The following is a 21,693-nucleotide window of genomic DNA, read 5'->3' on the forward strand; positions in this document are numbered from 1 at the left end:
TTATTACCAAATAGTGAAATTCAAGGACGGTGTATTATACAGAAAACTAACCACGAATATTCACTAGAAAAATGATTAAATAATCATTTCAAAAGTTGTTAGAAGGTTAGCAGTAAAATTTAACATTTATTTCTGATTAAAATGTTGGAGGAAAAAGCATATAGGAAACTGTAACCATGTTCAGAGAAGCAAGGAAGGGATGCATAAGTCTAGAAAACAATAATAACAACAACTATAACAAAAGCAATAGCAGCAACGTTTGAAATCTTGGATAAGAAGTTTGTATTTATATGGTCTAAATAAAGAAACAAAGTGGAAGAAATAAAAACATTTTTTTTTTGGTACAGGACATGATTAAATACCTAAAAAAACCCATGGAAGTCAACCAAAACAAAGCAACAGCAGCAACAACAAAAAAAAGTCCTAGAAGTAATGAGTTCAAAGTTACAGGGTACAAGATATCGATTTTTTAAAAATCAAATTTATCCCTAAATATTAGAAAATACAGTACAAAGAGCTTTTCTTTACAACAGAACCGGAACGAAATATACTCAAGATTTAGTGTGTGTGACATATGGTACTTATTAAAGAAGATTAAAAGCACAATGAGGGACTTCCCTGGTTGTCCAGTGGTTAAGACTCTGCAGTCCCCATGCAGGGGGCACGGGTTCGATCCCTGGTCAGGAAACTAGATCCCGCAGGCCACAATTAAAGATCCCATGTGCTGCAAGGTAGATCCCGCACGAGGCAACGAAGATCCCACGTGCCGCAACTAAAGATCCCGCATGCCACAACTAAGAAAGATCCCGAATGCTGCAACTAAGACCCGGAGCAGCTAAATAAATAAATAAAATTAAAATATTAGAAAAAAAAAGGACAATGAGAGTACTAAAAATATATATATATATATGGAGGGCTTCCCTGGTGGCGCAGTGGTTGAGAGTCCGCCTGCCGATGCAGGGGACACGGGTTTGTGCTCTGGTCCGGGAAGATCCCACATGCCGCAGAGCGGCTGGGCCCGTGAGCCATGGCCACTGAGCCTGCGCGTCCGGAGCCTGTGCTCCGCAACGGGAGAGGCCACAACAGTGAAAGGCCCGCGTGCCGCAAAAAAAAAAAAAAAAAAAAAAAAATACATGGAGTGCTAAACTTGACTGCTGTTTGGGAAGACAGAATGTAGTAAAGATAAAAATAAGTTGCTATAAAGAGCCAATCCAGTATCAATTAAAAGCCTCATTGTATTTTTATAAAACATGACATGTTGGTTGTGACATTCTGCAGCAAGTGTGATCAGGCAAGAATATCAGAGTTTTTAATGAGTGATTATGAAGCAAATGAGTAGATAACTGTGATGCTAGCATATTTACCCTAATAGGTTTTAAAACATAGCAGACCAAAATGATGGGTATCAAACCTTATAACATTAAGATAATACCTGAAAATTCATCGTTCAACTTATTTTTAGGAACTATTTGTGGATGAACCACTCTGTGCTATTCTAAGGGCTGGGTGTAAAGCCGTGAATAAGCCTGAAAAGGTCCCCACTGTCGTGGAGAAACAGACAAGAAGTCAACAGATAAATGGGCAGGATAATTTCAGAGGGCAAAAAGTGCAGTGAAGCCCACAAGTGATGGATTGAGGGCTGCGTGTGAGAGTGGCTATTTTGGATTTAGCAATTAGAGAAGGCCTCTCTGAAGAGGTAGACTTTTGAGCTAAGAACTGTGGAACAGAACGGGGTTTCCAAAACTAATTTCACTTGATTTTATGTCAATAAAGTTGCCTTGAGGGATCTCCTATGTTCAACGCTGGGCTAAATGCTGTTGTCACATAGATGATGCATAGATTAACTTAACAATTTTAACTTTAATTCTAACCTTGCTCTTAGGGATTTTATGATCTACATTAAATACAAAGGCTGGGAGAAAATATTTGTAATGTATATGAAAAGGCATTGGAACCCCTTCAAACACATCAATAAGGAAAAGAAAACAATGGAAAATTGGGCAAATGGTAAGAACAACAATTCAGAAAAAGGAAAATGAAGTCCAGAAAGCCAATAAATATAAGAAAAAGATGCTACATAGACAATAAAGAAATGCAAATTAAAACTGTAAGATACCAAATTTCACCAATTATAATATGAAAAATGAAAACGGTCAAGGTCATCCAATATAATCAAAGGTGTGGGGAGTGGACATTTTTGCATCTTGTTGCTGGGATATGGGTAAGAAGAGCTCTTTTGAAGAGCAATCTGGTAGAACATTTTAAGGTTTTAAATAAGAGTATCTTATGATTCAGCAACAGGAATCGATTCTACGTAAATTGAAGCTCAAGGGCCGAAAGTACTATATATAAGGATGCCACTGCAGCAGTGCTTTCAGTGGTTAAAAAAAAGAAAAGGAAAATATCCTGTAAATCCATCCGTAGTGAGAATAATTGAATAGACCACCGTCAATACAGAATATGGCATGCCTTGTGGCCATTAAAAAGCAAATCTTTACATAAATGAAAGGGGAGCTGAATGATGCTATAAAAGGTAAGACTCTACCTCCTTATAGATACTATTGGTATAAATGTAGAAAAAAGACTGGAAGGATACCCAGCACATTGCCAACAGCAGTAACATCAGTGGTGGGGAATCTGAGTCTGGGGGGAGAGAAAGTGGGACTTTCTGTTTTTATTTGGTACACTTTTAATAGAGAAGAAAAATCTTATCCAATCTATTAAAGAAACAGACTATTATTTGTCCCAGCTGGGAAGGGAAAATTTCTATTTCTGAATACTGAAGGAAGGTTACATCAGCACCAAGATGGATGTTTTCTGATCCAGTCATATTTTTTAAAAGCATGCCAAGCCAAAATGCAATTAAATAAATACCCAAAAATAGAAAGGGAAAATGTATGTTGACATGCATAACTGAAAAAACAATGTGTACATTATAGAAATATACAGCTGCTTCAGATCCTTTTTCAGAAGGGGGGAGAGTATAATTTACACTTAAAACATATAAAGTTAATACAGTCAAACCACTTACTGAGATGTCAAAGAAGGTGAATGGAAGAGAGAAATATGTCGTACTAAAGTGAGGAAATTCAGGGTTATTACATGAAAAGCGTATTTTTAGTCTCACTGAGAAGAGCTGCACATTAAGCTGCAGGTAAGACTTATAATATTTAATTCAAGCTATATATTGAGCACATACTATATAAGTCACACGTCGTGTTTTACACGGAGCACCCTGCTTTAATCCTTACTTTGCCACCTTACAATGCAGATGGTAGCCCCCTTTACCAATGAAGAAAGAGAGGCACAGAGAGGTTAGGTAACTTGCCCAAAGCCACACAGCCAGTAAGCAGCGGAGTCAGGACCCAAACCCAGGACAGATTCAAAAGTCCAAGATCTGACCTATTCTGCTATCTGATCTCCTACAACCAAAAGCTCAAAGTCAATGTCTGTGGGCAGGGCACCTCAGCAAACACACACACACACACACACACACACACACACACACACACACACACACAGACTGCCTGCTTTATTTTTTGAGTCAGCTATCTAGGGTACCTCTGAGTCTCAGAGGTCAGCAGGACCAGACTGGGACTTTGTTCTAGCCTTGCCATCAGACTGCAGTTCTCTCTGTGGCAGAAACTTCTCCAATCATTCTTAAACCCAGAGACTGAGACTTGTGGATTCTCAGTTAGAACTTTCCTGAGGTCTTTGTGACAACAGGCCTGGTTGTTGCCTCGGTGCTGGGGGGAGCTCCCAGCGTGCCCTGAAGCCCACTGCACTTCCCACCTGCTCAGGGCCCTGCAGCATCTTCATCACTTAGGCACATAGTACTCTCCACACTTCATTTCCTCGACTCCTTCTCTTCACCCCTCTCCTTCCTGTACCTCAGGCCTCAGGCTCCTCTCATCCCTCCTGTGCCCTCCTTCCTGACACCTCCTCCTCCTCCATCTAGGGCTTCACCGCTGCCCCCCGACCACCCTCCCTCTCTCTCTCCTTCAGTCCTCCCCCGGCTCAGCCATTCTTCCTCTCACCCCTCTCCCCCTCCTTCCTCCTGATTTTCTCACACCCCTCACTCTCTTTGCTTTCTTCCCACCAGTTGATCTGGGGCAGCCATATCCAGGGAAAGCCATGGGGCTTGGAGGGAGAAAAGGGACCGTGACACCTCATGAGCAGAATCCAAGCCCAAGACCTAAGGGTCCTAAAATGAGTAAAAGAAAGATGAAGAGGACAAAAAAGAGAGAGATGGAGGACCTGAAGAAGGAAGTGGTCATGGTAAGAACACCCGAAATGGGTGCTGACAAATTGCCCTCCAAAAACCCCTCTCAACCCTCAGGCTTCTAACATCTCACCTTGAAAACTGATCACACAGGTCAGTGCCACCTCCCTTCCCCAAAATGTTTCCCCTAGAAATGATGCATCACCCCCTGTCCCTCAACCAGTGCCACCTCTCTTCCCTGAAATGTTTCCCCTAGAAATCATGCGTCACCCCCTGTCCCTCAATGACTCTACTGCCCCCTCAGGATGATCACAAATTAACCTTGGACGAGCTGAGCACCAAATATTCTGTGGACCTAACCAAGGTGAGTGAAGGAACTCCCTGAGGGAGGCAGAGGGTCTCCATTCCCGACCTTGAGGCTGCCAGGACAAAAGCAGGGCTAGAAATCTAGCCCCTAGGTTCAAGGTCAATGTTCTTACCCTTAACCTGCGCCCAGCCAAGGACACACACTCAGAAAAAGGTGAAATGGTAACTACGCAAAGAGAGTTCAGGATTCGATGAGAGAATGAGGATGGGTTAGGGCAGCACCTCTCAAACCTTTGTCCTCGGGACCCATCAAGGACCCCAAAGAGCTTTTGCTTATGTGGATTACATCTACTTAGATTTATCATATTAGAAATTAAAATTGAGAAAATTAAAAAGTATTTCCTAACTCATTTATAAACAACCATTATATATTTACAGATAATATTTTTATGACAAATAACTCTGTTTTTCAAAACAAAAAAAATTAGTGGCATTTTACATTTTTGCAAATCTCTTTCATGTCTAGCTTTTTAATAGAAGACAGCTAGATTCTCATATATTTTCAGCATTAATGCTCTTGTGCTATCATGTGCCCTGTAGCCTTAGGAAAATTCTACAGTATACTTAAGAGAATGAACGTGAAAAAGACAAACAATTTAGTATTATTCTGAAAATTGTTTGACCTTGTGGACCCCGCCTGAAAGGGTCTCAGGACCCCATGGGTCCCCAGACCACACTTTGAGAACTGCTGGTTCAACAACAAAATCATTTATTTCTGCTATTATCACTATTACTGCTGCTGCTGCTACTCTAACCACTAATACAACGACCACAAATAAACTTAAATAAAAACCCTCAAAATGTAAGTTCCCCTAACTCTAGAATTTCTTCACTGGAGGGGCTTGGGAGGGCCATCTGGTAACCAAGGAGGAGCATGGGAGACTGGTCCGGTTTCATGGTTCTCCATCCATTCCTATTTCTTTTCCACACAGGGCCACAGCCCTGAAGAGGCACAGGAAACCCTGGCTCGAGATGGACCCAATACACTTAGCCCACCCCCTACTGCTCCAGAATGGGTTAAATTCTGAAAACAACCGTTTGGTGGCTTTTCCCTCCTACTGTGGACTGGTGCCGGTCTCTGCTTCGTGGCCTATGGCATCCAGTTATACTTCCATGAGGACCCTACCAAAGATAATGTGAGTCTGTTCAACTACTACTGCCAAGCCCAGTGTCTGCTTAGCCCTCGATACTCTTCTGCTCAGCACCTAGCACTCCTGAAGTCCTCTGGCCCAAATCCCTATACTCCCAGGATTTTCTAAGGAAGCTTTGGTCCTTCCTGGTTTCCCTCTTATCTAGATAGCTCCTGATTCAGCTCCCTGAGATACAACGTTCCCCCCAGAAACCTGCTGTCCTTTGATTATCTTCCCAACTGGTCATCAAAGCACTTTGCTATCCATTCTCTTTCATATAATTTTAATCTCTTCCTATCCTTCCTCTCCATCTCCCTCAATAGCCTCACTCTACCCCATGAATAGCCTTCCTGGAGAGGAAGATATAGGCTTTCTCAGGCCTGGGATTTTGCTGGCCCCTCACTGTAGCTCTGGGTTCCTTCACAAGGAAGCCCAGAGAACCGGGCCTGTGCTCAGCCCCTGTGCTCTCCCACCGAGTCCCATGGTTTCTTCCACCTGGAAAAATGGCTGTTACCCTTGCAAGCTGACTTCCTGAGGATGAAGAGGAAGAAAAGGACCTACTGATGAGCCCTTTGTTTCCCAACCCCCAGCTGTACCTCGGCATTGTACTAACAGTTGTGGACATCATCACCGGCTGCTTCTCCTATTATCAGGAGGCCAAGAGCTCCAAGATCATGGAGTCTTTTAAGATCATGGTACCTCAGGTAGGATTCATGTGGAAGGATATAGTGGGAGGATGCGTAGAATGCAGCCAAATGCATGATTTGTATGTCCCCTGAAGAATTATTTCCTACCGTGAGTGAACTGAGTGAGGCTGGTAATGAGGGTGACATTCACTTAGGTTTTATTCTATCAGGCCTTAAAAGTACCCTGAGAAAATACCACAAAAAAAAAAAAAAGACTTTAAAAAAATTTGGGCTTCCCTGGTGGCGCAGTGGTTGAGAGTCCGCCTGCCGATGCAGGGGACATGGGTTTGTGCCCCGGTCCGGGAAGATCCCACATGCCGCGGAGAGGCTGGGCCCGTGAGCCATGGCCGCTGAGCCTGCGCGTCCGGAGCCTGTGCTCCGCAACGGGAGAGGCCACAACAGTGAGAGGCCCGCGTACCACAAAAAAAAAAAAAAAAAAGACTTTAAAAAATGTACCCTGAGAAAAACACAATAACATCCATGAAGTGGTCTGGTCTGGAATGCATGAGCTGAATCCAATGAGCATAATCTGAAACCCCAAATCTTTGGGGGTTCTATTCCAAAAAGGGGGGGTGGGGCAAAGGGTATATTGGGTCCATTGACAAAACTGGAATGCAGACAGCAGGTGAAAGTATTGTGGCAATGTGAAATTTCCTGAATTTGATAACTGTATTATGGTTATTTAATATCCTAATTCTTGGGAAATGCACATTGAAGTATGTACAATAAAAGATCATGATGTATGTAACTTGCCCTCAAATAGTTCAGGAAAAAAGTATTTACATACACACATATATAGAGACAGGGAACAAATGACAAAGCAAATGGGGTAAAATGCTCACAGATGAATCTGGGTACAGGTTATATGGGTGTTCTTGGTACAATTTTTATTCTTGCAACTCTTTTGAAAGTTTATATTATTTTCAAATAAAACTTTTCTAAAGAACCTGGAAATAATATGACAGTAGAAGGGGGTTCCTAGGCACAGGGCTTGAAAACTTGGAAAGGAATAGACTGCAAAGTTTCCCAATGACACCATCATGTTCTAGCATTATAGCCCAGGAGCTTCTTCTCCCTTTGGTGTCAACATAACTTAATTCCTTCCTCGGGTAAGAGTTCAGTGGGAAACGTTTCGGTAGAATGAAGTAGGAGTTTGGAGACTATCAGTTTTTGCTGCTAAACAAGCCACCCCGAAACATAGTGGCTCAAAACAATGAACATAGGATTTCTCACAATTCTGTGGCTGGGCTGCTCTTCTGATCTGGGCTGACCTTGGCTGGTGCTGGGTGGCCTTGCAAGACTTCATTCAGGTGTCTGGGGCCTCAGCTGAGATGTCATGGACAGCTGGGGCCTCTCTCCTTATCATCTTTCTCCCTCCAGGAGGGTAGCTTGAGCACATTCAATATGGTGGCAGAGGGCAAGCCCCAGTGTGCAAGCACTTTCTATGTGCCTGCCTGCACTACATTTGCTAATGTCCTATGGGTCAAAGCAAGCCATACAGCCAAGCCTAAGTGTAGGAATGGGAAGATAGACCTCACAGTTTAGTGAGAGGAGCATCAAAGGGCCCTGCAGACAGCGATGGTAAGAATTTGCAATCTACCCAAGAGACCTTCGAGAATGATGTGGTGAGTGACAGTGTAAGAAAAGGGAATCAGAGGGAAAGAGAGCAGGAACTGGATGAGGGGAGCAAAAAGCTTTGGAAATGACCCTACACTATCTTCCCACAGCAAGCTCTGGTAATCCGAGGTGGAGAGAAGATTCAGATCCCTGTACAAGACGTGGTGGTAGGAGACCTGGTAGAAGTGAAGCGGGGAGACCGGATCCCTGCTGACATCTGGCTTATCTCTTCACAAGGATGTAAGGTGAGGGGATGTGAAACGCTATGGAAGGGGGCCAAGTATGGTCTTAGAGCACTGCAGTGACCTGGACTCAGTTCAAAAAAATATGATCTTATTGTTCAGAACCTTGAGAAGTCACAAGTGCAGATTTGAGGTTACAGTGGTGTGTAAGTTTATGCTTCTCTCTGCATGTCAATAATGAAGATGTTGGTGTTTTTTTTCCATGACCTGTCCTCTCTCCCATCCCAGGTGGACAACTCATCCTTGACAGGAGAGTCAGAGCCCCAATCCCACTCCTCTGATTTCACCAATGAGAACCCTCTGGAGACCCAAACTATCTGCTTCTTCTCCACCAACTGTGTGGAAGGTGAATATCGCATCATAAGTAGCCTACATTCAAAAGCAAAGATTGAAACAAAGATTTCCAGACCTCTCTATCTTCTAAGGGCAGTAGGGAAGGTAACAGCCAGTAAATAGTCTACGTTCTTCATCCCTCATGAGCTATACAAACTTTGATGAAAGGTCAAAGCCATCATTTCCACATCTGTGCACTGATGATACTAAAAGTCACTACTCCGTAGATTTTTATGTGGGTTAAAGGAGATAATACACAATAAAATGCCTAGCACAAGACCTAACACACTCTAAGTGCCCTGTAATTGTAGCTATTTTTATTCTATCTAGTGAATGGACTATGATCTATGAGCTGAAAATAGCACAGAAGGGAGGAAAATTATTCAGCTCTGCTAAGTCACTCTTCTCCCGAAGTAAGCCCTAACTTCTCGCTATCCCAAGAGAGGGTACTGACATTGGAAATCTGAGTTACCAGAGGTGCCACTCACACCTTTGGCTTTGTTCTTAGCATCTAGGGCATCCTTGAACTGGGAGACAGCTCTGGCCAAAGTGGTACCAATGGGCTCAATATCATTATGTCAACCTTTCCTTCATCCTTTCTGCTTAAGAAGGCCTGCAAAACTCTCTGGAACACACATGAAAACCATCATTTATGCTTAAGAATAAATGTTTGGGTGTCTAAGAAATAGCTATTCTTTAATTGAATGCTTAGCATGTGTCAAGTGCCACAGAAATCTGATTCTAACAAGACTATACAACAGATATTATTCCTATTTTACACATGAAAGCCCAAGGTTCAAAGAAATTAAATGCAGCTCCCGAGAGCACAACTCAACAAAAAAGAGGAGGATCAAGGATTCTAATGAAGGTCTGTCTCCAAAGCCCATGCTCTTTCCACAGAACCTCCCCTGGAATAAAGCTTGCTAATGACCCCTCTGGTAATAAAACTATTTAATTTGGAAATAGCTTAAAGGAGTAGAGTACCATTAAGACTGAAGAAGAATCCAACTAGAAAATAAAATATATATTAAAAAAATGTTTTTAACTTGATTGAACAGAAAGATGCAAGTTAGCAAGCTTCCTCCAAAAACATGAGATTCCTATTATTAAATTTTAGGAAGAAATTTGCTCAGATTTGTCCTTCCAAAGTAGGCTTTTTATCAACAAATTATATGCTTCAAATAACAGGGAAAGTGGATGATGGAATTCCATCTAAGAAACAGGGATCTGACTAGAATAGAGAAGGCTTTAATAGGAGGCTAGAGGGACCCAAGATGTGACCAAGAGGGTGGAGTTAGGTTGAAGGAGCTCTTGACTGTTAAACCGAGGAATCCCTGTGCAAACTGCAAACAGGTAGCATCACTTTAACCTTTATCCTAGGCCCTTGCCTCTCTGCTTTCATCACGGTGGCCCTTGACGGGGCTGCTGGTACAAACATCTCTCTTTGGGTTCTCATGCATCTTCATGGGGGGTAGGGGGGAGATGGTAAGCTATTTCTCTGGCATTGTATAGAAGGCGTAGGAAGAAGTCAGTCTAGCCTGGAATATGGGAGGCTTGGCCTTCTTAACCTTCCCCAAGGTTGACATCAACCTTCCGCCTCTCTAGACACATTGGGATTACTTATTAAATCCTGTCTCTCCAAGCATGGGGAAAACCATAGCAGAAGGAAGAAAAATGAAGAACTAGATTAAACCCGGCACAAAATGACTATAAGTGACACCATACCCTAACCACCCCTACCCCCTGCCAAAATAAACCCTCTCAGCACCTCTCAATTATTTTAGTATCTTCCTGCTCACCTGCAGAGTGCCTCATACTGTGAGGCGTTCCAGAACCACTCTTCACATAGCAGTGACCTCACGCGTCTGCTGTCGGTCGGAGCAGAACCTGCTCTCAGACTCATAATGCTGAAGGTGACCTTGAAAATGGACTGGCCGCTCCATGCTATGGTGTTCGTGGGAGCTGCCAGGTTAGAGCTACCCTGCAAGGCGTAGGTGTGATTCTCTAGCCATCCTTCTGGAGACCTTAAATTCATCTAAATGGACAAAAAAAGAAACAGATATTTGAGTGCCGTGTGCCCAACCCTGTTCTAGGCTCTTTTAAAAACATTTAATTCTCACAGCTTTGTAGATGCTTTTACCCCATTTTAAAGATGAGGGAACCTGAGTCTCTGAGAGGTTAAGTAACTTACTCTAGGGTGAACAGCTAGTCCATTGGAAGTTGAACTTCTAGCCCTGAGTCCTTCTGATTCGAAAATAAGTGCTATTTCTATAATATGTTGCTTTTCTGGGTGATTCTGACTGTAACTTTAATGGTAGGAATTTCAGCCATCACTGTAAAGGAGGAAGAATTATTTTGAGCAAAGAACCTTGTGGGGCCCCTCATTTCATGCTACATCTTGGGTATGTCAAGTTCCCCCGTCTGATTCAGGGGCCATGTTATGGCCTATGCCACCCAGCAGGGGGCAGACTGGCTCCAGCCAGCAAAACAGGGAAGAGGCTCGGTCAGAGCAGAGTTTCTCAACCTCGACACTGCTGACAATTGTGCCGCGCTGTTCTTCGTGGTAGCGGGAGAGGAGGGCTGTCCTGTGAGTTGCACGATGCCTGGCAGTATCCCTGCTCTCTGCCCACTAGATGCCAGTAGCAACCTCAGTCGTGACAACCAAATGTGCCTCCAGACTTTGACAAATGTCTCCTGGGGATGGGGGCGGCAAATTGAGTAGCCCTGGGTTAGAGGATGGGGAGATATTGGAACACAGGATTCTAGCAGAAGGGTAACCACTATTCCTGGGGCTGGAGAAGCTCTTCAGCTGCTGAGAACAAAATAAGAAACATACAGGCAATGGAAGAGATTTAGACTAAGTGTAACAAAGACCTTCTTGACAGTGAAGGCAATTAGGCAATAAAATTGGGTATCTCTGGAGAACTGTGAAACCTCTTCAGAGATTCTTCAGATGAGGAGACCTTCACTTGCATAAGCGAACTGTAAAGACAGCAGAACATTATAACCTCTCAGAGGACCTTGAGTTTCCACCTTGTTTTTGACTGTTGACAGTTTTCTCTTTGTAGGAAACAAACCCAACAGCCTTTCCAATTCAGACTTCCCCCTTCATCCACAGGGACAGCCCGGGGCATCGTGATTGCCACAGGAGACTCCACAGTGATGGGCCGAATTGCCTCGCTGACCTCTGACCTGGCAGTGGGCCAGACCCCCATGGCTATGGAGATCGAACCCTTCATCCATCTGATCACAGCAGTGGCCGTCTTCCTCGGTGTCACTTTCTTTGGGCTCTCACTTATCTTGGGCTACATCTGGCTGGAGGCTGTTATTTTTCTTATTGGCATCATTGTGGCCAACGTGCCTGAAGGGCTGCTGGCCACCATCACTGTGAGTAGCTAAGGTGGAATGTGGCCCCAGGGCAGACAAACAACCCCAAGGAAATGAAATCACTAGTATCTCTTTCACGGCTGAACCTCTCCAGGGCAGAGTACTCTCATGCCTATACAGATGTCAAATCATTGAGCTCCCAAATTCCACTGACTTCCTTCACCCCTATTTTCCAGTGCCTTCTCTCTTTAATGAGAAAAGAAGTGAGTTACGATGCGGAAAGCATAGATTATCAATCACCGGGAGTGAGTTCCAGTCCTGGGTGTACTGGCTGGTGAATCTGGCCAACTCACTGCACTCCGGGCCTCAATTTATTCATCAGTTCATAGAAGAAGATTAATTTAGGATTATAGAATCTTACTGGAAAGGACTTCAAAGCCCGTATAAATTCAACCTTTCAACCAATGCCAAATACCCTGCATAAAATCTGTAGGAGATGATGATGATTTCTAGTCATGGGAAGCCCACCCCTTTTTATCTGACCTCATTTCATTGTTGGATTGCTCTAGTTAGATTTCATTATATTGAGCAGACATACGGTTCCCTGTTTGGTCCCAGTTTTCCCATCTGAAGAAATACAAAATAAGTCAATTCTCTCTCTTCTACAAACCTACCCTTTGGATCTTTTTTTTTTTTTTTTTTTTTTTGCGGTACGCGGGCCTCTCACTGTTGCGGCCTCTCCCGTTGCGGAGCACAGGCTCCAGATGCGCAGGCTCAGCGGCCATGGCTCACGGGCCCAGCGGCTCCGCGGCATGTGGGATCTTCCCAGACCGGGGCACGAACCCGTGTCCCCTGCATCGGCAGGCGCACTCTCAACCACTGCGCCACCAGGGAAACCCAACCCTTTAGATCTTTGACAATAGCCATTATGTCCCCTCAAACTCTCCAGGGGAGAGGTCGTATAATCCCTTTTCCCTTAGCCCTTTTTCCTGTGACACATCTTCAGACCCCTCGTCTTGCTGATCACCTGTTTGGGGTATGCTCTCCTTTATCAATACCCTTCTTAAAATGGAAATGAGAATAATACCCAGGGTGTGGTTAGACTAGCACAAAAACATCAGTACTCATGATATTGTGTAAATAAATAACAACTCCATGATTAGAATTCTGTACATAACCGCAGCCTAAGAATTCATTCGTTTTTAAAATAACCTTGCCCCACACCTGACTTTCACTGGATTTATGGTCAACAAAAACCTTTTGGTTTAAGTGACTTCTCAAGTCATTCTCAGCGCTGCAACAGTCCTTCTCAGTTTCATCATTCTCTCCTCCCCACTCCTTTTTTAAACTAGTGGTACAACCCTCCTCCACACACAGCATCTTATGCCACAATCAAAGGTTAGCTCTCACCGTGGTCCCTGGAAAGACTGGACTTGAGAAAGAAGTGTAGCTTGAACTTGAATGGAGTAGAGGCTGCAGAATAGAAAAGATGAAAGGATCGAGGGGGAGAGGAATATTCCACGAGGAATAGATCATTCTCTATGATACCCCGGTAAAAGAAAGCACTCTTCTTTTGAAACTCTGCCATAAAGTATAAACCGAAATCACTTTCCTAATTTCCTTTCCCATAGCCACAGATGGGGTTTCTAAAGACTAGGTGGTAACAAAAGGGAAATAAATATAAAAAATTAAAAGAGCATTGAAAACGATCAGATTTCCAAAAACACAAAGCGCTGTGAGCAGCCGAGCTCTCCTCTCCGTTTCCCCTCTCCCCTGTTCACGGCCTTAGGTGTGTCTGACCCTGACAGCCAAGTGCATGGCTCGGAAGAACTGCCTGGTGAAGAACCTGGAGGCAGTGGAGACACTGGGCTCCACCTCCACCATCTGTTCCGACAAGACGGGCACCCTCACCCAGAACCGCATGACCATCGCCCACCTGTGGTTCGACAGGACCATCTATAAGGCTGACACTAGCGGAGAACAGACTGGTGACTAGTGGCGTTGGCGGTCAGAGAGTGGAAGGATGTGGGGAATGTGATGAGTAGCTGACAGGGCGTGGTGAGTCCAGACAGCAAGAAGGTAGCTGCACAGTGAGAGGAGAGCAGAGAGGTGTGGAGGAGATGAAATGTTGTCTCTGAGAAGCATCTGGGCGCAGAAGGGGTGTGAATAAACTCCTGCTTTAAGCTCTCCTATCCCTGCTGACAGTTCTGTTCTCTCTCCCTAGGGAATTCATTTGCCAAGGGCTCTGATACCTGGTTTATCCTGGCCCGAATCGCTGGCCTCTGCAACCGGGCTGATTTTAAGGCTAATCCGGAGTACCTTCCCATAGCTAAGGTGTCAGGCCCAAGGGAGTAAAGGGTACCTCAGTGTCCAGGGTATAACCTGCCCTCTCCCCTCAATATCTCTTTTCTGGCCCTCGGTGATGCCCCCAGCACCCCTCCCCATTCTGTTCCTCTCCTTGACACCACTGGCAAGCCCAGGTGCCTTGCCTCTCGGGCTCATTATACCCACCCCACCCCGGCAGCGGGCAACAGCAGGGGATGCTTCTGAGTCAGCCCTCCTCAAGTTCATTGAGCAGTCTTACAGCTCTGTGAAGGAGATGAGAGAGAAAAGCCCCAAGGTGGCAGAAATTCCCTTTAATTCTACCAACAAGTACCAGGTACAGAACCGACAAAGGTAGGAAGATAGCAGTGGGGGATGGGCTTGTCATCTGGGGAAACGGGAGCTTTGCCTTTGCCTTTATGACTGAGCTGCAGAACAGATACGGTCGATACTCAGTACCCCAGGTAGGAGGAAGGGTCACCTTAAGGGAAAGTGGCAAACAGGTACAGGCAGGCATAGATGATAAAGGAAGAGGCATTCAGTCATAAGCAGACTTGAGGCTATGCCACTCGTGCAGAGAGCAGGTCATAAAGTGCTGAAATGTCCATAGGCAGCAAAGGCTGGCTGGAGAAAGTCACGTTAAAGGCGTCTCTGTGGCAACTGTGAAATTTGCTGCTGCAGAATATGTTGGATTTGCCAGTCACTTCCCTGAGGCATCTTATCTCACTAGTCATCAAATATTTCTTTTCATTCTGTGCCTGCAGTTCTCGCAGCTGCCATCAGGTAGGCGGTCAGGGCTTTCCAGAGTGTTTGCGAAGCTGTTTTCCCAGGGCCGTTTTGTCCATGATCCAGGGAGGACTGACAAGGGAAGGAGGACTGAAGGGAAGGAGAAATGCTGAGGGAGGGACAGTGGTGGCCCTAACAGTAAAATGCATGTGAGGGACAAGAAACCCAGTACTTCCCTCCCACGTGAGAATCCTGGCACGCTTTGAGGAACGTGTGGAAAGGAGGGAACGGTGGCATCACCATGATGGGGGCTCTAGCAGCTAAGCTTTGACTCATATGGGGCAATCGTGATTTACTTAGGGGAGTGGAATTCTCCAAATTTATGTACTACCGTAAAGGTCAGACATCAGGTGTGGGTAACAGAGAAGAAATTCAACTCCCAAAAGTCAGTTTTGCTTTTGTGTCTTAAAAAACACATAATAGTGCTCACTTCAGCAGCACGTACACTAAGACTAGAACAATACAGAGAAGATCAGCATTGCCCCTCATGACAGGCAAATTCAAGAGGCGTTCCATACCCTTATATTTGAAAGTTGCTTAAGAGAATAGATCTTAAAAGCTTTTGTCACAAGAAAAAACAATTTTTGTAACTAAAAAACAAGCCATAACAGGGCTTCCCTGGTGGCGCAGTGGTTGAGAGTCCGCCTGCCGATGCAGGGAACGTGGGTTCGTGCCCTGGTCCGGGAAGATACCACATGCCGTGGAGTGGCTGGGCCCGTGAGCCATGGCTGCTGAGCCTGTGCTCTGCAACGGGAGAGGCCGCAGCAGTGAGAGGCCCGCGTACCAAAAAAAAAAAAAAAAAAAAGCCATAACAAAAGCTATATAGATCTTTTTAAACCAAATTACCTATATTTTCACCCTGAATGCTGAACGAGTAAAAGTTAAAGAAACAGATTCATAGTTTTTTGTCTCATCTGACTTTTCATCCGTGTAATGAGATAGGTCCCCTAAGCCCAAACTGCAAACTCATTTCCACTTTTTCCTGACGTTTAGTGACCTCACTAACCAGACAGGAATTTTGTGCTTGGCAGGGCCCGATTAAAGCCTTCGACTGGAGAGAATTAGGTACCTCTCCTTCCACAAGATTCAAAATAAAAGTAAAACATACCCATGACATTTGAGGGGACATGCAACAAAATAGCAACCTTTCCCCCAAATGACAACGTTAGTGCCTTTTCTGAGCTACCGAATATCAAATTCAAACAGCAAAATCCTTCTCTGCACCAAGTGTGCTCGGCCAGCCTGCAAGCTACCCAGCTCTGGTGGGGCTTGCTTGGGGGGGTCCAAGGAAACCCCTCTGGCTCCTTTTGCTCCATACCCAAGAACAACCTGCCTTAATCAGCTTGTTCTTGGGACAGTCAGAGGCTCTGGCCCGCAAGGGACATCTTAGCCTGGCGGTCATTTGCAAGGCCTGGTCTCTTTCCGTCTCTGAGATCAAAATGAAAGGAAGAAGTTTCTCTGTTCTGATATTTCAAGATTTCTCCCATCTGTTTCACCTGTAATTTTCTATCAAGATGTGATGCTTCTGTGCTCAAATTACTAGCTTAAGCAGGTCTTGCTGCCATCTCTGATAATCTCCGATAGTCAACAAATAGGTTTTAAGCGCTCAGAAAATTAAAAAAATTTTTTTTACAGCTTTCTCCTTACATGAGTTTCGATTTCCCCTCTTAACTGCTTAAGTATATTTTGAATATAACAGTTTTGGGAAAGTTTCCAAAGAAGCCGTTTTAACCACATCTTACACCCAGGTTTCCCACCCAGCTTCTCCTTGGGCCAGTACAGTCTGGTCCCCTCGGTACCACAAGCTCAATTCCTCTCAGTGTGCTGATTTTGTTACCCAACAGGCTACGTAGCAGGAATTTCCTGTCGATCATAAGAGGAAACCCAGAGACAGTTCCTTTTCCCAGATCACAGGAAAATGAAAAATGAAACTGATCTTATTTCTCTGTCCTCAAGTTGTCTCCTCAGGTTCCCTTCCTGACTACGCTCTCCCCTCCCCAGCTGAGCCACAGCGACCCCCAACTCGTACCGTCGAGCCCCTCTCAGGGGCCGTGCCATGTTTCCAGGAGACATGGGGCTAGAATGGCTAACCAGTTTTTGCATTGTGCTTCACAGTTTTCGATATATTCTTTTCTTTCTTCTTTTTGGTTTTGAGACGTGTTCTGTTTATTGGTAAAAAGAAAAAAATTCATGAACACAAAATAACAGTACATTCAACATATAAACAAAATTATGAAAGATGTGATTATACAAATTCTACTGGCAACACTTGGAAAACAGTTTATTCATCAGTCCCCAAAATGAACATAAAAACATAAGAAGCAACCACGATTCAGTGTCAAACTAAACAAGTCAGAATGCCTAGAGAGTTTGGTAACTCAAAGTGAATAGGTAACTTTATTCTTTTGGGAAAAAATAAAAGACAGTATTAATAAAAACAAAGCAACAATCATAAGTTTTAAGTAGACTTCACCACTAAATGTGTGATGACAGAGTTAACAAGGAACTTAGAGCATAGGTTGGTTAAGAGAGCATGTTCTAAAGTGAGTCAATTTGGGTTCTTTCCTTGACAGCCCCTACTTTCTAGCTGTGTGATTCTGGACACAGCTTAACCTTAGTTTTGTCATCTATAAAATAAAGAAATTGATAGTACTACTACAGGGTAGTAGCTGAGAGGATTAAATGACAACTCATGTAAAGCACTTGGAACAGTGGCTGGCACATAGTAAGTGCTCAATAAATGTTGTTATTACTATTCGTCCTAATCCCGTCCTTCAGGCTCAAACAACCATGGTAAAGAACTGTCAGTGTTTTTCAATATATTCTTTACAAATATTATCTTTCTTTTATAAAAACCCAATGAGGTGGGCAACGCAGAACCTTTTACATTTTATCAAAGGAGCCAAGGTTTGGAGAGGTTAAGTGGACTGACCTGAGGTCATACAGCTAAGAAAGCATTCCTGCTGGCCTTAGAGCACAGGTGTTTGACTCTAAGTTTTCTTTCCTGTCTACTCTGCTGTCTCTGTGGCCCCGTGACTTCTGCTTCTAGCCACCCAGGCAGAGAGGAAGCAGGGAGGGGAGAGTGCCTGGGCTGCCCTTCACGTCCAGTCTGGCTGAGAAGATAACAGATTCCTGCGCAGATAATACCAGGCTGGGGGTTCCTGCAAGGGAGGAGGGGTGGGCTCAACCAAAGGTCGGATTTGGCTGGAGGGAGGGGGGCTGCGCTGGTTTAGGGGACAAAGGAAATGGAGGTGTGACGCAGCTTGCCTGTCGGCTTTACCCTCAAAAACCTTACCCTTGCTTTTTTGCCCCAACCCTCGCTCTCTCCTCCTGTTCCTCTCCTCTCCCTAGATGTCCATCCACCTTCGGGAGGACGGCTCCCAGACCCACGTACCGATCATGAAGGGGGCGCCTGAGAGGATCTTGGAGTTTTGCTCTACTTACCTTCTGAAAGGGCAGCAGTACCCAATGGTTGATGAAATGAAGGAAGCCTTCCAGAATGCCTACTTGGAACTGGGCGGTCTGGGGGAACGCGTGCTAGGTGAGGGGGCCGTGGGAGAAGCCTTTGAAGAGTGGCATCAAAACAGTCATTAGTTGTGGGGTGAAAAATCTAGGAGGTTGGGGCGAGCAGGATAGAGACATAGACAGTGGAATGACTACTGGTCCTTTCTTCTGTCTCTCTCTAGGGTTCTGCTTCTTGAGTCTGCCGAACACTTACTCCAAGGGATTCAAGTTTAACACCGATGAAATCAATTTTCCCATGGATAACCTTTGTTTTGTGGGGCTCATCTCCATGATTGACCCTCCCCGAGCTGCAGTGCCTGATGCCGTGGGCAAGTGTCAGAGTGTCGGGATTAAGGTAAACACTGGAGCCTCCCAGATGCCCCTCACTTATCATAAACTGGATCAACCGTAGAAAACCTCGGACAGAGTAGGTTCTTGGTTTAACTGAACTGATTTCTGCCTCCTGAGCTTATGAGTTGCCGTCTTAAGAGAGAACTTAATAATAAGTGTCCTCTGTCGTTAGAATCCTGCCTTGCATCGAACATTAGAATCACCAGGGGACGAACACAACATCGTAGATCAACTATACTTCAATAAAATTAAAAAATAAAATGGGATCACCAGGGGAGCTTTTAAAATCGGATGCCTTGGCCATACTCCAGACCCATTCCATTAGCAACGTTCAGGGTGGGACCCAGGCATCTGTATTTTTTAAAACTTTCCTAGAGATTCTGATGTGCAGACAAATTTGAGAAGCATCACCCTAGGACAGCGCTTCTCAAACTAACGTGCATGTGAATCGCCTGGGGGTTTTGTCGGAATGCAAATCCTAATTCAGTAGGACTAGCACACCCCAAGATTCTGCATTTGTAACACGCTCCCAGCTGATGCCATTGCTGCTGGTCTGCAGGCCACACTAGGAGTAACAAAGTGGTAGAAGGTGTCATATAAACGTACTGCTGGATGGGTGGTAAAAAGGGTGAGGCCAAGAGGGCTGGGGGCCTGGAGCAGACACTAGTGAGAATGAGAGACCGAGAGCTGGGGGCCCTCAACGGATCTGACTCAGGGTGAGCAGCTGCCCTAACAGGTGTACGTCCAGGAGTAAAAGGTAGAAACCAAAACTTCTGGTTTGGACCACTTGAAGTGGTCTGAGAGTAAAATGCAGCTGCAGAACAAACCCAGAGATGGGAATTCCTCTATGGACTTCACGGGATAGCAGCAGTAAAATTCCTCTAATCCTGAGATGCTCTGTATCCCACATTTCAAATTCTAAGACTCCTATACATCTTCCTAGATTAGGTATTGTCACCTTCCCTGCTCATACTTGATATTCTGGGAGTATCTGGGAGCGCAGGTTGGAGGGAGTGGGGCTAGAAGTATTTAAGGAGAACTGGTTGCTATCTGTTAGAGATGGCTTCATCTTGACCTTTGACTGTTGGCAGTTTGTCTCGGGGCAGCCTGGGCTGCACTGAGTACAATGATTGGTCACTACAGTGGGAACCAAGGAATGGATATAGGAAATTATTCTGAGTGAATTCCCTAATTACTACAAGATGTTTGGGGTGGTACGGTTCTCTGAGGAGACAGCATGATTATAACGCGTCTGCATAGGACAGCCACATATCTTAACACTCCTCCATGGTTCTATAAGCTACCACGTCATACATACTGTGGGAGATAAATGGAGAAGGGGTTCATTTGCATTTTCTCAGCTTTGAGGTGGGCTGCCAGCATGAGGAATAACATTGTGGTTATTATTGTGCTTTGTGTTATTGCTGTGCACATAATAACACGGTCTAAAATTTACCTCACCTGGGAATTTACGGATCTCTTTAGCCAGAAGGAGAGTTACAGTTGTGCCTACTGTGGGGGGGAGGCCCAACCAGGAGACAAAGAGGCGATTTGAGCCAGGTGGCCTGCCAGAGCAGGACACGGTCACGGCCTGAGGCAGAGCGAGCTGTGATAGGTAAGAGTCTGAATAGGATTCCGGCTGGCCTGGAGCTGACACCTGAAGCAGGAGGCCTGGTGCTTTCTGGGCCAGCCCTTGTTCTGGGCACAGGTTTACATTTTAATTTCTTACTTCTTCTGGACCTGAAGCTGACAGAAATTTGGCAGACTTGGTGAGGAATTTTGAATCACACCCTTTTTCCCTCTAAGAAAATGTAAGACGTACACATGAGGCCATCCTTCAAGGAAGACAAAATGTAATGGTTATACAGGGGGTTGTCCCATAGGGGAGGCCCTTCCAAGGTCAACTCCAAAATGGTGTTGATGCCAAGCTAATGGATATGATGAGGCTGCTGAAAGAGGCTGGTTAACGGCTGCATGGCAGCCAAGTTTTTACAATTGACTGTGGGACTGGTATTTTTCAGAGCCCCGTGTTCAGACCTTTGGAATAAACTTAATTTTAAAAAACTAAAATAAGGGACTTCCCTGGCAGTCCAGGGGTTAAGACTGCCCTTCCAGTGCAAGGGGTGCAGGTTTGATCCCTGTTTGGGGAACTAACAGCCCACATGCTGCCTGGCATGGCCAAAAAAAAAAAAATAAAGAACAAAAAATCTAAAATAAAATGATGCCATCCTATTTGCCACCACCTGAGGCCCTTGGTAGTACGAAGACACTTGGCCCCTGCTATGAACGCAGCCCCCTCTAAGAGCTGCAGCTGAGCCGTGAGGGCCTACAGAATGGTCACCAACACTGGACCGTTTCTCTCAGATGGGTCTGATCTGGGGGAAGAGAGTCCAAGGGCACAAGAGGGCAGCTGGCAAGACTGCGTGGGAACACCAGAGGTACAGTCAGCACTGAGAAGTTGGAAATGAAATTCCTTTAGTACTTGACAAATTCCAGAAACCACTAGATGCTCTTTACTTCAAAGGGAGCCATTCTTTGTAGAACTGCGCTTCTATTGTATGTATGCATCTCAAAGTTCTGTGAAACTGTGTCCTAGGAACTCACTCTTGGGGTGACTGACTTTGTTTTTATTTCTCCGGCCTGGCATGGAGGTGATACTTCCAGAAACTACTGCAGATCGGCCCATCTGAGTGGTCAAGCTGGGCTAGCTACCACACATGTCCTACAGGTCATTATTGATGAACCAATAGGAAACGTTCAGGGCACTGTAAGCCTGGAAGGGCATCCCTGAGGGCTCAATCTGAACC

At 44.9% G+C, this 21,693-nt stretch overlaps 1 protein-coding gene and 1 pseudogene across 1 annotated transcript in view; both read left to right on the plus strand.

Annotated features, from left to right (window-relative positions):
* The first annotated feature begins 3,757 nt into the window (after positions 1-3,757).
* Positions 3,758-21,693, plus strand: part of LOC113613940 (sodium/potassium-transporting ATPase subunit alpha-4) — a 30,016-nt gene continuing 12,080 nt past the window's right edge. Inside the window, 13 exon segments of the mRNA XM_027095115.1 lie at positions 3,758-3,826; positions 4,103-4,278; positions 4,527-4,586; positions 5,521-5,724; positions 6,309-6,422; positions 8,132-8,266; positions 8,492-8,609; positions 11,715-11,983; positions 13,713-13,911; positions 14,148-14,257; positions 14,448-14,582; positions 18,383-18,572; positions 18,718-18,890. Coding sequence (XP_026950916.1) covers positions 4,135-4,278; positions 4,527-4,586; positions 5,521-5,724; positions 6,309-6,422; positions 8,132-8,266; positions 8,492-8,609; positions 11,715-11,983; positions 13,713-13,911; positions 14,148-14,257; positions 14,448-14,582; positions 18,383-18,572; positions 18,718-18,890 — 1,851 coding nt within the window. The 5' untranslated portion in view covers positions 3,758-3,826; positions 4,103-4,134.
* Positions 15,454-15,553, plus strand: LOC113614123 (uncharacterized; annotated as a pseudogene).

This window comes from Aethalodelphis obliquidens, unplaced genomic scaffold (genome assembly GCF_003676395.1).
Source record: "Aethalodelphis obliquidens isolate GAN/ISIS:26980383/991018 unplaced genomic scaffold, ASM367639v1 scaffold90, whole genome shotgun sequence".
Classification (NCBI taxonomy): Eukaryota; Metazoa; Chordata; class Mammalia; order Artiodactyla; family Delphinidae; genus Aethalodelphis; species Aethalodelphis obliquidens.